This window comes from Lampetra fluviatilis, chromosome 17, assembly GCF_964198595.1.
Source record: "Lampetra fluviatilis chromosome 17, kcLamFluv1.1, whole genome shotgun sequence".
NCBI classification, from domain to species: domain Eukaryota; kingdom Metazoa; phylum Chordata; class Hyperoartia; order Petromyzontiformes; family Petromyzontidae; genus Lampetra; species Lampetra fluviatilis.
Genome location: NC_136291.1, coordinates 5,612,189 through 5,628,359, shown reverse-complemented (window position 1 = coordinate 5,628,359; position 16,171 = coordinate 5,612,189). Strand labels below are relative to the sequence as shown.

General features: G+C 46.8%; 1 protein-coding gene across 2 annotated transcripts in view; it reads left to right on the top strand.

The window, feature by feature from the left end:
- LOC144936862 (calretinin-like) overlaps positions 1-15,543 on the top strand; it is a 45,131-nt gene extending 29,588 nt beyond the window's left edge. For both annotated transcript variants that reach the window (XM_078864043.1, XM_078864042.1), the window contains exons 4-11: positions 383-463; positions 3,809-3,865; positions 8,557-8,634; positions 9,911-9,966; positions 10,574-10,613; positions 11,337-11,390; positions 13,122-13,193; positions 15,074-15,543. In XM_078864043.1, coding sequence (XP_078720169.1) covers positions 383-463; positions 3,809-3,865; positions 8,557-8,634; positions 9,911-9,966; positions 10,574-10,613; positions 11,337-11,390; positions 13,122-13,193; positions 15,074-15,187 — 552 coding nt within the window. In that variant the 3' untranslated portion in view covers positions 15,188-15,543. The remainder of the gene's footprint in view (positions 1-382; positions 464-3,808; positions 3,866-8,556; positions 8,635-9,910; positions 9,967-10,573; positions 10,614-11,336; positions 11,391-13,121; positions 13,194-15,073) is intronic.
- The last annotated feature ends 628 nt before the right edge of the window (positions 15,544-16,171 follow it).

Here is a 16,171-nt window from a genome sequence, read left to right as displayed (position 1 = left end):
CGCGTTTGTAAATTGATTCGTGAACGAGCCAAAGGATTTCACTGTTATTATAAAAATCTTATTGGAAACAACGGACAAATTTCTTCCATATTGGATGCAAATTATTTCAAATAAACGGAGTTACAATAATGCCCCATGGATTGGATATGCATCTTCACGAATGTTTTCAGCTTAGTACTAAGGGCAAATTGTGGAAGAGTAGATGAATACCCTCCAGAGCTCCCCTTAGTTGGAGGCACTTCCAACCAACAGTGGTCTGAGCGGGCAATTGCAGGGCCTGCACCTATACCCTCTTGCTTCACTCAACGCTGTAGAGATGCAAACATCGTGAACGAATAAGTCCACGAATGAGTCGCGTGCCTGATGAACTCTGGATCCACAGCTCGCGCAGATTCTGCCGACCGAGGAGAACTTCCTGCTGTTTTTCCGGCAGCACGTCAAGTCCAGCGCAGAGTTCATGGAGGTGAGGAAGACACTCGCTCTGCCACGGCACACGTACAGAGGGTACATGCAGGCATGCACAGAGTGCACCTGGTTCATCCTTTAAAATGCAATCAAATTTGTTTCAATGGAGCAGGGAATACTTCATCGGCATGTAATCAGCACGTTGTTATAAAGATTAAATATCTCTGGTTTTATTCTTTGGTTCTTTCGGTAAAGTCACGTATAAAGGTAAAATAATAAATTAAATAATAGCATACGACGTTTCGATTGCAACACAAGCAATCATCATCAGGTATAAATGAAATAGCAACAAAAAATCTAACCAGAAAACTATGATATCTGTCTGCTTATATGTCTGTCTAAAGTTTTCTGGTTAGATTTTTTGTTGCTATTTCATTTATACCTGATGATGATTGCTTGTGTTGCAATCGAAACGTCGTATGCTATTATTTAATTTATTATTTTATCTGTATACGTGACTTTACCGAAAGAACCAAAGAATAATTCCTGCAGTCACGAAAGCTTCAAAATTAAGATCTCTGGTTTTGATCTTCCACGAAGCTCCTGTTCCACCCTAAACCGCATCCGTACAAACCATGGCACTTGTATAGAAACCTGATGCACAAATAGAAAATTAAAAACTATCCAGTGTGCGACTGTGGTCATCCAAAACAGATCACACAACAAATAACGACGCAATGGCCCGATCCACAAATACGAAGGAGAAAATCACAACAATACATCTCCACTACTTCTGACTCGGTTGTCTCTCTTGACCACCTGGATGTGAAATCGTAGTTGTTGCTCTGCGTCTACATCAGCAGCCGTGCGAATGATGAAGCAAAGAGATTAAAGTCGATCCATGTGCTCATGTTCTTTATGAATCGTTGGAGTGAAAACCAACCACAATTCATATAAATGATATGCATATGTTACAATTGATAGGGTGCGCTTCTGGGTGCTGCAGAAACAGAGAATGTCGGCCTCAAGGCTGGGCTTATTACGACTCGTATCGGCAGTAGGCTGCAACAACACCGTGCCACTCTCCCCAAGGGATGAGACCTGAGGATGTATTTAAATACAACTCACCAAAAGCGGACGGAACAAACAAGAAACGATGCAAGCGCAACGGGAAAAAAATGTGAAAAAAATATAGAATAAATTCGTGAAGTATACTTTTAGTTTTTTCGGTAAAGTCACGTAGGTAAAAAAAATGAATTTAAAATTAATAAGAAATATGGTTGTGACGGTCCCACCTGATGACGGAGACTTGTGTTGCCTCCGAAACGTCGTGCTTTTTATTATTTTATTTTTATTAATTTTAATTTCATTTTTTTTACCTACGTGACTTTACCGAAAAAACTAAGAGTATGAATCCTTGCAGTCAGGAAAGCTTCAAATCTAAAATTCGTGAAGCCCAATAGTGAAAATTCATTGCATTTTCCGGGAAGAAGTTCAATGATTACACAGCCAGCACATACAATACAGAGCCATTCTTATGGTTGGAGAGGGAAAAATGGACGTCAAATATTATTTAGCATTTCAATAGAATTTTCATTAAGCAGTCGTAATCATTCTCATTATGGGCATGATGGTGGAAATTAAAGGGAAATCAAAATAATCTAAGATGCTTCCCTCATTCTGCAATCTGCTGTGATGACTGCCTTTGCCGTTACACTGAGCTGAAAGCCGTGAGTGGCTGCCAAAGATGTATTTTTTTTGCGCACATTGGCATACATTTTGTCAACCCTTTAGGAAATAGTGAAACGTACACTAACTCCATTTTCGCAATTTTCAAACAGCAAATCTACAGACGCATATGGTGCGGTGCATTTTACCTGCTTTGCGAATGAATAAATGAACGGGTGCATAATTTACACGAATTTATGCGGCAAACAGGCTGCTTTCGAGACATGAATAATCATGAATAATCATGGAGAAATGAGGACTCGGGGATGAGTGTCCAACTGACTGTCCTATCGCAGATTGTCCCCCAGAGTCACGCACAACCTGTGGCTTCCAAACCCAAAGTTGCGTTTGCCGGTGAATTGTCGCCGAACTCCCTTCGCGCCCAGATGTCATTCGGTTATCACAATGTCCCGTTGCTCGCACCTCATTGCATCAACATGATGATAACCCGTTGACCCCGCCCATACTGGACATTTGTGAAAAAAAGCTTCGTAGCTCATCGGATTCCCCCAGTCTAAATCAAGATTCTGATTCTATCGGAGATCTCACTATGTACCATGTCCCTCCTCAAATATGTCTGTCGGCCATCATGGCTTTCCATTCAGATCTGTCCATGATATTACTCGACAACTTCGCAATTGTTAAAATTGCTTATTTAACTTAATTTGCTGTATTCCCCAATGCGTCTTGTAGCTTTATAATTTTCCCAGTCAAAGCATTATTCTCAGTCTCTTGTTCCCTCGTTTCATGTCCAAAGAAATCTGACTTTGAGGTGCATGGCATTAGACACTGCTGGCCGTTTGAGGCGGACCACGCATCGCAACCACATTTCATGAAAACGCGGAGAGGCTTCTGTGACCACCCAACATCTTGCTTACCCTGTGCGTGGAGACATTTGGGCACGAGTGCACAACTGAGAGGCGTGCATTTCAGTTGACACACGAAACGCTTTGTTACATTTTTGCACTAACCCTGCGAGAATGAATATAATTGCAAAGTGCATTCGCCATACCTCAAGGTTTCTATTGGATAATTTGCATGCTTTTGCTCCTACTGTGAAATGTCTCCTTCATGAAAACAACAACAACAACAACTGCACAATCCAATTACATGTCTGCACCTCTCCCATGACTCAGTTCCGCAGCTTTAAACAACGCTTGTCGGTAGCTATTATTTATTTGAATTACTGCTGCACATCAACAAAATGTCAAAAGAGAAAGAAAAAAATATTTAAATTAAATCCCTCTCTCCTCTGACCTTACACTGCAAAACGATCTCCCCAGGTATGGACCTTGATTTAAAAAAAACTGGCTGGTATGCCACTGCACCAACCGAGTAAACAGTTCACGGTATGCCTTTGAACGACACAACTCCCGATTAAGCGAGCTGACTTTAGGGATGGCACCCCCCCCCAGAACGCTGCCGCCCTACGGCGACACTAAAACTAAGGGGAGGGAGGGGGGGGCACACCACGTGGGTCACTTGGCTCATTTCATGCCGAGCTCCAGATTGGAGAGAGAAAAGAATACTCGAGCATTGGCATCGCTGAGCAAGGATTTAGGCACGGAGGGGCATGCACGTGGAAGCCCCAGCTGCAGTGAGTGTTTGGCAAGTGATGGACGCGTCGCATTTGAAGGAGTCGCCCTGACGAACGGCTGTGGCTTTACACCCACAGATTTGGAGGCGGTACGATTCGGACCGCAGTGGCTTCATCGAGGCTAACGAGCTGAAGGTACGATGGCTTCGACGCGCGTAGACAGCTCATACATGCACGCGCCCAACGGTGCGTTTAAGACGTGGGGTGGTGATGAGGTGGCCAGGTTTGTTCAGAGGTCAGAGCGATGATTGAGATGGTGCAACACTGAGATCCTGGGTTAGAATCCAAGCGGCCGCCTGTGATTGAACGGGTTTCCCAGGTGATGATGGTTTTTGCCTGGTTGATGGTCTTAGCCCCGGTCACCCATGACTTCACAACACACACAAAAAAAGCCCCATCACATTTAATTTGCTTGTGCACTTAACGTTGGTGAAATTATACCTTGGAAAATTCAAATGATCAGTTTCAATGTCCTGTGATGAACATTAATGTGGCAGAGTGCATGGGAATGTGCTGCCCCTCTCCTGCGTGGATCACCTTCTATCGGCTGTTATTCAACACGAAGGTTTGCACTGCTCTGCAAGAGACCTGAACGGGTCTCTCGCATGACATGACACCGATAATACAATCGGGACAAAAGTGTGCGAAACATTTCGATTTAAAGCTTTCGTGACTGCAGGGATTCATCTTCTTGGTTCTTTCGGTAAAGTCACGTAGAAGGGAAATAATAAAATAATAAAAATAAAACATAATAAAATTATTCTCACGACGTTTCGGAGGCAACACAAGCTTCCGTCTTCAGGTGGATAGCTGTATCAAGTAATGATACAGATATCGTGCTGTGACGGTTCCACCTGAAGACGGACGCTTGTGCTGCCTCCGAAACGTCGTGAGAATTATTTTATTATGTTTTATTTGTATTATGTTATTATTTCCCTTCTACGTGACTTTACCGAAAGAACAAGAAGATGTGTGAAACATTACAAAAAAATGTAAAAAAAACAAAAATAAGTGGTGGAGTGAATTCAAATGTCCAGTGTTTTTCTTGGAAACGTGCTCCCAATTATAATTTAGTTTTTATTTTATTTCTGCATTTCTTGCCTGCAGTCCCCTAATGATTCTAGTGCGGTGATTTTCCAACCCAGAGTTAACGCCTCAACCTTGACAAGCAGGCGGCTTGCGAGCGCACCACACCATGAGGTCTCACAGTCGCAGGCTTTGTTCTGATACTCACTATGATAGAGAAGGAGGGGTGGGGTAATTATACCCGTATGACCCACTGAGAAAAGGTAGAGTTAAAATTGGGCGAGCCACATTTCACCATGCTCGGCAGAGCAACGGGTTCCTCTTGGCGAAGCCGGGCCAAGTGGTGAGACGCTAAGGGTTGAGCTGAGGGGATATTGCACTCGGAACACAGCAAGCGATAATGATGCCTTCACTGAGTGGTGCAGCCTCACCTGGAGGAACACGCGTTGGTGGAGTTGGCCCAGACTGAATTGAATCTCGCAAATCTAATGAGCTGTCTGCTTCGCAAGCAGATGCATTTCCTCGTGTGCGTGTCGCGCGCTTAAGGATGTATCGCACGCTTTCAGATGCGCTTCTACGGTCGTCTGGAACGCTCTTCCTTCCGATATTAGGAAGCCACTGGAGCTATGTACTTTTAAATAATCTAGATTGAAAACTCATTTCTTTACAACTGCTTTTTGTATTTAGTTTGGTGTCCCTTCTCCCGCATCTCCGATTAGCACGGTGGGCTATGTACGGAGCGAAAGAAGTTCAACATTCATACATGCATGTAAAATTTATCCTATATAGAGTTTTATATATATATGATACACTCAGCGTCATAAGCCAGAGTCAATCCACTCCTAGATGAAGGCTTCCCCATGCCGCTACTACCTCTCACGATCCTGTAATGTAATCATCTACATGCACACGGGGGAGATATCATATCTCTCCATCTCCGCGGCGTACGTGCTCATGAACCGGTAAGGGTTAAAGTCCCTTGTGTTGTGACAATTACACTATTATTAGAGTGTCGTTATGTAGTAAATTACGTAACAGCGGTGGAATTACCATTAACTATTTAACGGCACCGGAGATTTAAACAGCCGAGCAAACACGTGTGTGGTTAAAGGAGGACCGCGATCGACTGCTTATTCTGAGCACGAGTAATAAAAGCATGTCAATGATTGCGGATTATTTTAATGCACCGTCCCAAATATTACCTAATTTAAAGGTTAATAACAAAACATTAAACAATTATGTCTGTTGCTTGAAACGTATTGATTTCGTAATTTAATCTTGCATGCCATGAATTGTTTAACACGTCGCAATAAAAATATGATGCGTTTTTTTTTATTAATAACGTATCGACTTGTCGTGCATGGAACATTGACTCCCTTCTAATTCAGTCCACTGCAATTAACTTAAACACATTCCATATTGTCTGAAGAAAATGGCCTGAGCTAATCAAGATATATTGTATTTCAATTTTATTTCAAATAAGTATGGCTCTTAAAGTGTAAAATAATCTCACTCGTTGCGAGATTTCGGTATGCTCCCCCCACTCCCTGCTCCTCCTACTCCGTCCCCCCCCCCCACTTCCTGTTCCTCCCCCCACTCTCTGCACCCCCACTCCCTGTTCCCCCACTCCCTGTTCTCCCCCCCCATTCCCTGTCCCCCCCCCACTCCCTGTTCCCCCTCTCTGCTCCCCCACTCCCTGCCCCCCCCCACTCCCTGCTCCCCCACTCTCTGTCCCCCCCCCACTCCCTGTTCCCCCTCTCTGTTCCCCCACTCCCGGTTCCCCCACTCCCTGTTCCCCCTCTCTGCTCCCCCACTCCCTGTTCCCCCCCCCCCACTCCCTGTTCCCCCTCTCTGTTCCCCCACTCCCTGCCCCCCCCCCACTCCCTGCTCCCCCACTCCCTGTCCCCCCCCCCACTCCCTGTTCCCCCCTCTCTGTTCCCCCACTCCCTGCTCCCCCCACTCCCTGTTCCCCCCACCCCCTATTTCCCCCTCTGCTCCTCTCCCTGCTCCCCCACTCCCTACTCCCCCCACTCCCTGTTCCCCATCTCTGCTTCCCCCCTCTGCTCCCCCCACTCCCTGTTCCCCCCACCCCCTATTTCCCCCTCTGCTCCTCTCCCTGCTCCCCCACTCCCTACTCCCCCCACTCCCTGTTCCCCATCTCTGCTTCCCCCCTCTGCTCCCCCCACTCCCTGTTCCCCCCACCCCCTATTTCCCCCTCTGCTCCTCTCCCTGCTCCCCCACTCCCTACTCCCCCCACTCCCTGTTCCCCATCTCTGCTTCCCCCCTCTGCTCCCCCCACTCCCTGTTCCCCCCACCCCCTATTTCCCCCTCTGCTCCTCTCCCTGCTCCCCCACTCCCTACTCCCCCCACTCCCTGTTCCCCATCTCTGCTTCCCCCCTCTGCTCCCCCCACTCCCTGTTCCCCCCACCCCCTATTTCCCCCTCTGCTCCTCTCCCTGCTCCCCCACTCCCTACTCCCCCCACTCCCTGTTCCCCATCTCTGCTTCCCCCCTCTGCTCCCCCCACTCCCTGTTCCCCCCACCCCCTATTTCCCCCTCTGCTCCTCTCCCTGCTCCCCCACTCCCTACTCCCCCCACTCCCTGTTCCCCATCTCTGCTTCCCCCCTCTGCTCCCCCCACTCCCTGTTCCCCCCACCCCCTATTTCCCCCTCTGCTCCTCTCCCTGCTCCCCCACTCCCTACTCCCCCCACTCCCTGTTCCCCATCTCTGCTTCCCCCCTCTGCTCCCCCCACTCCCTGTTCCCCCCACCCCCTATTTCCCCCTCTGCTCCTCTCCCTGCTCCCCCACTCCCTACTCCTCCCACTCCCTGCTCCCCATCTCTGCTTCCCCCCTCTGCTCCCCCCACTCCCTGCTCCCCCACTCCCTGCTCCCCCTCTCTGCTCCCCCCACTCCCTGCTTCCCCCCTCTGCTCCCCCCACTCCCTGCTCCCCCCACTCCCTGCTCCCCCTCTCTGCTCCCCCCACCCCCTGCTTCCCCCTTCTGCTCCTCTCCCTGCTCCCCCCCACCCCATTGCTCCCCCCACTCCCCGCACACAAGCCGTGTGGTTCCATTGTGTCGGGGTTTGCGCTGGCGCTGTATAACTCTCCGACGTGTTCTCGACTTCTATCGACCGTTGTTGGGCACCATGTCCGACGCTTCAATTTCCTGCAGCGCAAAACGTTGGACATCGTTCCGAAGAACACGCAGAGCGACCCGAACACACACACACACGAGGGGGAAAATGCAAACAGATTCCTTGCTCAAACGAGCATTAGCGACTGTTCACAGTCCTGAGCAAGTGGTGGAAATTTCACATTCCTATACCAGGGCCATGTCTATCCGTAGGGCGACAAAAGTGGTACTTCTTGTATCGACCCCAGAATGTGATGTGCTGGGGTGCCACGGTGGCGAAGTGTTCACTCCCTCGCTTCGTATGCAGGAGGTCGTGGGTTTGATCCCGACCTTGGCGTTTTGTATATTTTGTGTAAGTTTGTATGTATATCTCTCTCCTCCGGGTTTTCCCTCCAAACTTAGAATCAACATGCGTTTAGAGTATTTGGGCTGCTTTAAATACCCACTGCGATAAGCCACTTCGTTGAGCTATCATTTGTTGCCAGGTCGCTTCTGAAAAAACCCCCATAAAACTCAGTGGGTCTTACCTGGTAAAATAAAAAAAAAATAGTTAGTGAATAGTTAATAGTCAACCGCCAACCAGGATTTGAACGAGCCACTCGTTCTCCCGCCCTGCCAACTGGCCGGCTACATCACCAGTTGCCTCGTGTTGCTCTGTCTTCTTTTACAGGATTTCTTGAAAGATCTGCTGAAGAAGGCCAACAGGGAGTTTGACGAAAAGAAGCTCAACGAGTACACCCAGACGACGGTACGCTCACTCAAAGCCGCTCCTTCGTCCTCCCGCTCCGACTTGGCCAGTGTCCAGAACGATAGCCCATGCAAGACGCTCTCCCGTCGCTTTGCTCCATTCGCACCTCGAGAAAAAAAAATTCGCGCATCACTGAACGCGTGTGGGTGGTTGTGCTTTGGGCAGTGAGCGTGCTCGCTCTCCCATTTCCAGATTCCTGGGATCGGCTGAATCCTGGCCACACTTCAGCACCAGTATTTGGACCTAACACGTCTCCGCCAGGTCGACTCAACCTAACATAAGTGCCCAGTGGCGTCTATCAGCCGTCTGTACATTCCCACTTTCCCCACGCCTCCAATTCGCACGGTTGGCTACGTACTGTGCGAAAGAAGTTCAACGTACATTACAAGAGGCCTCCCCTTATTTCTCTCACTGTTTTCTTCCCTTGGTTGCTCTTGCCCCGAAGTGACCTCCGAACTCTGTGATGTCGCCTCGCTGCTGCCATCTCTTCCGCTGTCTGCCTCTGTTTTTTTTCGTCTTCTCTCGGGTCTCAACTCCGGAGATAATTGCGTCTCTTGTCTCTCCGTCCGTTCTTCTCATGCTGGGTTCTGCCCAGAATCCACACCATTCACTTCTCCATAACAAGGGCATGAGCGGTTGGGAGAGAAATGACGGTGTCACTTTTGTTGGCCCAACACGACATTCCCTCCAGTCGGCGAGAATCTCGAGCCACGAGAACTACACATGAAAGCACGCCGATTATGATTCGCCCAACGTATCGCTTGTGATCTCTACCGGCAAGCCCGGTAGCGTGACCCTGTTCAGCGGGGGATCGGGCTTCCTAGAAACTCAGTTTGGGGAAATGTCACAGTCAACGTTAAACAAACTGTGAACAAAAGTTAAACGCCAAACATAGTTACGATATGATCTGTTATTTTTTTTGTGTCTGTGTTGCATTCTGCTCGAGTTTCTCATCTGCTATGTGTTTGGCTGAAAGGCTCTACCAACATTACAAAATGTATTGAATTGACGATAGGGAGTTAGAACGAGGGGGGGGGGCTCTGAGCCTTTATCAGGAGGTAATCTCCCTCCACACTACAATGCTGTGCGCCAGCGTCATTCGGTGATCTCTCATAGCCGTTTCAACGATCCCAAGGAATTATCCAGGAACAAGGGCGTGACATTTTCCCCATGTGTGCGCATTGATGTTGTTCTGTTGCTGGCAACGAGCTTGAACAAAGCTCTCCACAGCGCCGGTGCTTGCAATAATTGTAATCACACGTGCGCTCACATGCAGCTCAAGATGTTTGACTCCAACCGGGATGGAAAGCTGGAGCTGTCCGAGATGGCCAGGTATTATCTCACTTCACTCCCATCGTGCTCATCCGGCGGTGGCTGCGTAGCTCAGGGGACACTGAGCCGGAAACTACTGAAATTCGTGGGCTCGAATCGGGATTTCGGCTCGCTCCCGCGACTAAATTGGGTTCTCAACTGTATCGAGATGATGGTCTCAACCTGTTTACCAATGACTCCGCAACAAACATTTCACGTAAAAACATTTAGTTGTGAACAGTGCTTCCATGCGGATGAATAGAGCTCTGCAAAAATTCCGCGCAACAAACTTGAAAATGGTCACTTGAAGTTAATTTCCAAGTAGTTCTATGATATCTCCCTCTGTAGGCCACTCTTGATGCATTGGGGTTGCATCGCTGTGATACGTGATATCTCATGACACCAAAAGTACTATTCGGTTAAATTTGGGATAAAAAAGGTATTTAATCTTAAGCACTGCCACATGAACAATAAGTCAGTTCGAAGGCACTCTAGTACCATTGCCGTTACAAAAAATGGGAAAAAGGAACATGCATATCGTGAAATGCATATTTCACTTGGCGACACGCACAATAAACATACACGAACAACAACGTGACTTGAATTTCCTTCTTCGTTATCATTGCAGACTTCTGCCGGTGCAGGAGAACTTCCTGCTAAAGTTCCAGGTGAGTGCAACATCTGAACCTTTGTTGACAGTGATTTCTGAACTAATTGGCTGTGGGCCTACGACCACATGAATCTGGAACGTGACCGATCTCGTCAAATCTCAGGATTAAAACTGAAACAATACATAGATGATGGCCATGACAGATTCCATTCAGCAGTGGACAGAAGATGGCTGGTTATGACAATTTATAAAAAGGACCAGTGTTTGACTTTATACTCCACTGAACATGTAACAAACTTATGAACCCGTTCATAATCTAAACAACAATAATAATGATTACCTTTGTTTATCGAGAAAAGCTTGAGTCTCGAAAGGCTCAAGATGATGCTGCTTTGGGATGTTTGGCAAATTCCATTAATGGCCCGTGGGAGGAAAGCGGCGTAGCTGGAGAAAACTTAAGAGAATAACACTCAAAACTCTGCACAGATGGATTCACAGCCCAGTGAGTTCTGGATTCACACAAATGTTAGTGCGATGGACCAACGCATCGCCTCCAAAGTGCTGCATTACATTTATGTCCCGCTGCACCCGGCTAAACACGGCGTGGCAATTTTTTTTTTATTGTTATATATTCGTTAAATCGATATCTGTAAATAAACGTGGAAATCAAATTTTCTAATTCCGAATTGTATTGAGTTTCTGCCGGTCGTCATCAATGCAACGTCGCAGCTCGTTTTTTTTTTTAACGAAGCATTTTGAAACGACATGAAATGTATTGCAGGGCGTAACAATGACAGCAAAAGAATTCAACGACATCTTTACGTTTTACGACAAGGTGAGTCCCCGTGTGTGTCACAGTTGCCCGGTCATGCTGGGAAAGGCTGGGTCATATGCAGACGTTCAGCCGTTGCCATGCCACCTCACAATTTGACTGCAATTCCAATATCCTTCCCCTTTATAATGCAAATTTAAAACATTGGGGGTCTTTTCATATGGGGATCATTAAAACTGAGCGGCGCAAATTGCACAATACGCCTGTGCTCTGAATTAATATATATATGCTCCTTTATTGAATGCAGTGATTGCAGTTTTGTCACCATATAGCAGCCACATTTATGTCGATCTCCGCATTTGTTTACGAGCACAACCACGCACCAGCACTTCGGTTCAGTGGTCAGGTGTTGCAGATTACCAACGCGACCATTGCAACACGTATATACATGTACTGTAATGCAATGAAAATATTGTGTGTGTGTGATTGCGTGCAAGGCGACATATTTCCCATAAGGCCAGCAGGCAAGACAGCTACCACTGCAGCATAGCAACGTGACTGCAGTCAGCCCCAAACCCCTTCGTATTGTACCGGGGAGCAAAGAAAGACGACGACGACGACGACGATGATGATCACTTTTATTCACAAGTGCATTTTTTTCTTCAAGATATTTCCCCCAACGCTGCTATGCTGGCTGGCTGGCTAGCAGGAGGGAATTGTCGCCGTGAGACACTGCCACTATAGAGTACTAGATACCACCTATTCCATAATAATTCCAATATGATTGTATCTGCCTATATTCCCATAATCCCATAAGCAGGTTTATAAAAAATGAGACGCAGCATCACGAAGGACAAAATAAGGCGAGATGGATGTGGAGTGCCAAAATAATTTCCGGCCGCTGTGTTCCGGCTGAAATTAAGCACAGAGCATACTTGCATAATACCCCGATTATGCATCACGTCCACTGCGGCGGACTGCTATGATTTATACGACTGCTGTGAGAATAAATGCAAAATTTTCCACACATATTTGGGGACAGTGGAGGGTTAACTATTTTGTATTTTTTCCCATTAATGCATAAGGGGGATGCGTTCGCGTAGTGTGCAGCAATTACAACCTCATTACGTGCACCATAGATTTTGTAATAAACAGAACAATTTACTTGCGTGTAAGTCGTTAACACGTATGTGCAGCAATTACACGGAGTGTTTACGGTGGCACTGGGGGTCATCGCTGGGTGGGGGGGGATGCTCCGATATCCCAATTAAGCCCTGCGCATGTGAAAGTAAACAATTGGAATTTAAAAAACCCCGCCTGCATCCCGATGAAACGTCACGCCGACGGCCGGACATTGAGTTCAGTTTCATTTATTATGTATAACCCTCTGAGCCATGCGGCTCTTGACTCGGGTGCGACCGCAACAAAACAAAAACATGAACGAGAAACATCTTAAAGTGGCTACACGCAACAGAACAATTCTGGGAAAAAAACTGCAAAGTCTTCCAAAAAAAACCCCGCATTTCAACGCTGTGTGCAAAAAATCCCAGTGGGATGCAAGTCAAACAATGACAACCATAAGAGAACGTAGATTAAAGTTATCAGGCCAACTCTGTACTACAACAAACAAACGTGGCTAAACCAAAACGTTTTCAAAAGTCACCAAAATAAAGCTACGAAAACAATGTAGCAGCGATCACAGGAACTGTGATTCAAATTTAACAATAAACGATATCCATAACACGTACGATATCGACAACGCCGACACGATGTGCGATCGTTGCTAATTTGCAGGACAGAAACGGATACATCGATGAGGACGAACTCGAGGCTCTTCTGCGGGACCTTCACGAGAAGAACAGGAAGGTACAAAGATCCCCCGTGTAGCCTTCACAGACTGTTGGGGCAAGTGCTGTTAGCGAGCACCTACGAAGGCCGGCACGGCACACGAGGGGCTGGGTGGCCAACACCACGCCCGGTCGAACTTTGTCTCCCTAGTGGCGATGTTTACACATCTCACCAGGTACTCATTTGAGGCTGAGTCGACCTAGGGGAGGACCAGTGGCAAACTAGAAAGTTGCGGTGCGAACGCAACGGTGACGTTCTTGTTGAGAAACTTTATTTTCTTCAAAATCGTGATTTGTCGCTCAGTGAATGCAATGAGGTCGTGCCGTTGCCGATGAGAGCTGTGATTGCATAGGATGTTTCACGTGGCGTTTCACGCCTTTCTTTGACAATAACTTAATCTAAAATGCAATTCTCTGAAACGGTATTAATTTATCCGCACACTTTTGTACTGGTCTCGAGTAGGTAATGCATTCTGAAGTATCCACTTATATCTCTAATTGCTTTTCCAATTATTCTTTTGGTGTAATAAATGGCAATTTTAAGCAACAAAGTTAATTGGAAACCTTGTTACTGTATACTCAACTGGGCAGCACAGTGCTCAGGATACTTTCCAATGGACCATTTTACAGGGAGTTGATGGTTCAGTAATTGCAAAGTTATACAATTCTTGTGCCTAGTGACCAAAGCGTGCCACCTGCTGGGAAAAAAATTTCAAGATCCTCTGACATAATAATTGGCAAGGGTAATCAATCCTGTTCCGGTTCTATTGCTCAAATGCAAAATGTGAATAAGTATAACCCGTAAAAACAAAGTTTTTCACTATAAATACTTTATATGCGTGGCGGCTAGAGTCCTCTCGTCCTCTGGCTTGAGATGGCTGCCACCTATGGGTCAGATGATTGCATTGCACCATTAAGCAATTGGTAATTAAATATATTTTTGTCCTAAAAAGTGTAAAATTTTGGAATTTTTTTTCACGAACATTAATTGTCACGCACAACGAGTCTGTGTGGAAAATGTCAGCTCGATTGGATCACGGGAAGTGGGTTAAAACACGACCGAAAGATTTGCACGGTCCTAAGCAAGCAAGCGAACTTAATATAAAGGATTTAAAAATCACCTCCAGCTAAATGGACAAAGGGGATAGTGCCTCTGGCAGTTGTTCGTGCACTGCATAATGAACCTATGAACCCGAGGTTGATTCCAGGCCACGGCTAACATCGAAGGCGAGTAATTCTCTCCTACTCTTGGAGGCTCCCTTCACCAACCCGGACTAGTGTGATGAAGTATGGGGCCGTCGTCCATAAATGACGTCACGCACCTAGTGGGGGGGGGGGGGGGTCAGACATTTGTGACGAGGGGGGAGGGTTTGAGAAATGTGACGTCACATCAAAATGCGCAACTTTAAATAAATATAGACAACACGTTCTACTTAATTAGACTTTTTAATGTTTTCTCCTACAACTTCAGAGTGCAGCGCCACATTGAATACGCACTACCAATGACAATAGTTTAAAGCGATTTGAAGCATGTTTTATTTTGGGGGGGGGGCAGAGCTTTGTGACGTCATATTTGAGGGGGGGGTCTGACTTTATGTGACGCCGTGTGACGAGGGGGGGGGGGGGTCGAAAATCGTCCAAAATCGCGTGACGTCATTTATGGACGGCCCTTATGGTCAAATGACCCCTATGACTGACATGGCATGGGAAGGCCTTAATCCAGTAGTGGATTGACAATATGGCTGTACAGTTTGAAATTGTGAAAAAAAAAAACATTTGGGAAACTAGTTGACTAAATCTTACTTGCCAAAAATAATGCAGCTCAACATCCTTGTTACAGTGACATAAGGTGAAGTTCTCAAAAGCGCAGTGTTTGATTGTTAAATGTGTTTTCATTAGGATCTGGACGCCCAGACACTAACAAGCTACAAGCGGAACATAATGGCACTCTCCGACCACGGAAAGCTCTACCGCAATGACCTGGAGATGGTCCTGTGCGTCGAGTCCTTATGAAGCTGCTGCCGTGCGCACTAACACCTGAATCATAACACACAGCAGACCCATAACCAGTCAACACAGCATGGCGCCAGCATGCACACACACACACATTCAGTGAGGCTTGCAGACACGCAATAACGCAATCCGGACATGAATGACATGCATACAACATGCACCCATGTACACCAACACACAAGCACAATACATATACACACACACGCATTCAAATGCATTCATCATATATTAAAGGGGTGCGACAGTTTGAGCCAACACACACTGACAAGCAAGTCAGCCGCTCACCAACAGGCACAAGCACATTGTCACACGCACCATGAGCAGCGATCACTGGCATTCACCACGACACACACACACAGAACATATGGGAGACAACACACACACAGCACTTAAAGGCACACAGGCCAGTCTTCAGCACAAACTCGCGCTCCACAGAGCAGAATCTGCTTAACCTTGCGTACTTGGTCAGATATTCCTAAGGGCACTGCACGGTCACCGTTACAAGGAGTTAAACCAAAGTGATTGCAAACAGGCCTTCAAGTTGCATTATTTTTGTTAAACAACAGACTGGCAAGACATTAAGCAGGTTCTATTGCATTTACAGGCACACAACCAATACATCCATTCACTTCCCATTTGACAATACAAAACAAATCCCCAAAAGGTATCGGTTAATCTTGGCAGGAGTGGGAGTGAACACAGCAACGTACTGGACATTGAGGATTCTGATACTTGATGTTACACCTCCATGGGCCCCACCTGGCCTCAATACAGAAATAGACAATAGCAAACGGTCCTCCGCTTCTAGATGGTGCACTGCCGTGTGAACATCCCGACGCCTCTAGGTACTATCACAGAACTTAAACAAGCAGCACAGGAGTGGGTATTCTTCAGAGAAGCCCATCATTACATGTTTGGGGGGGGGGGGGGTGGTTCATTTTTGTTGGGTGTTGTTGAATTTGACAATACCGTACATTCACAACT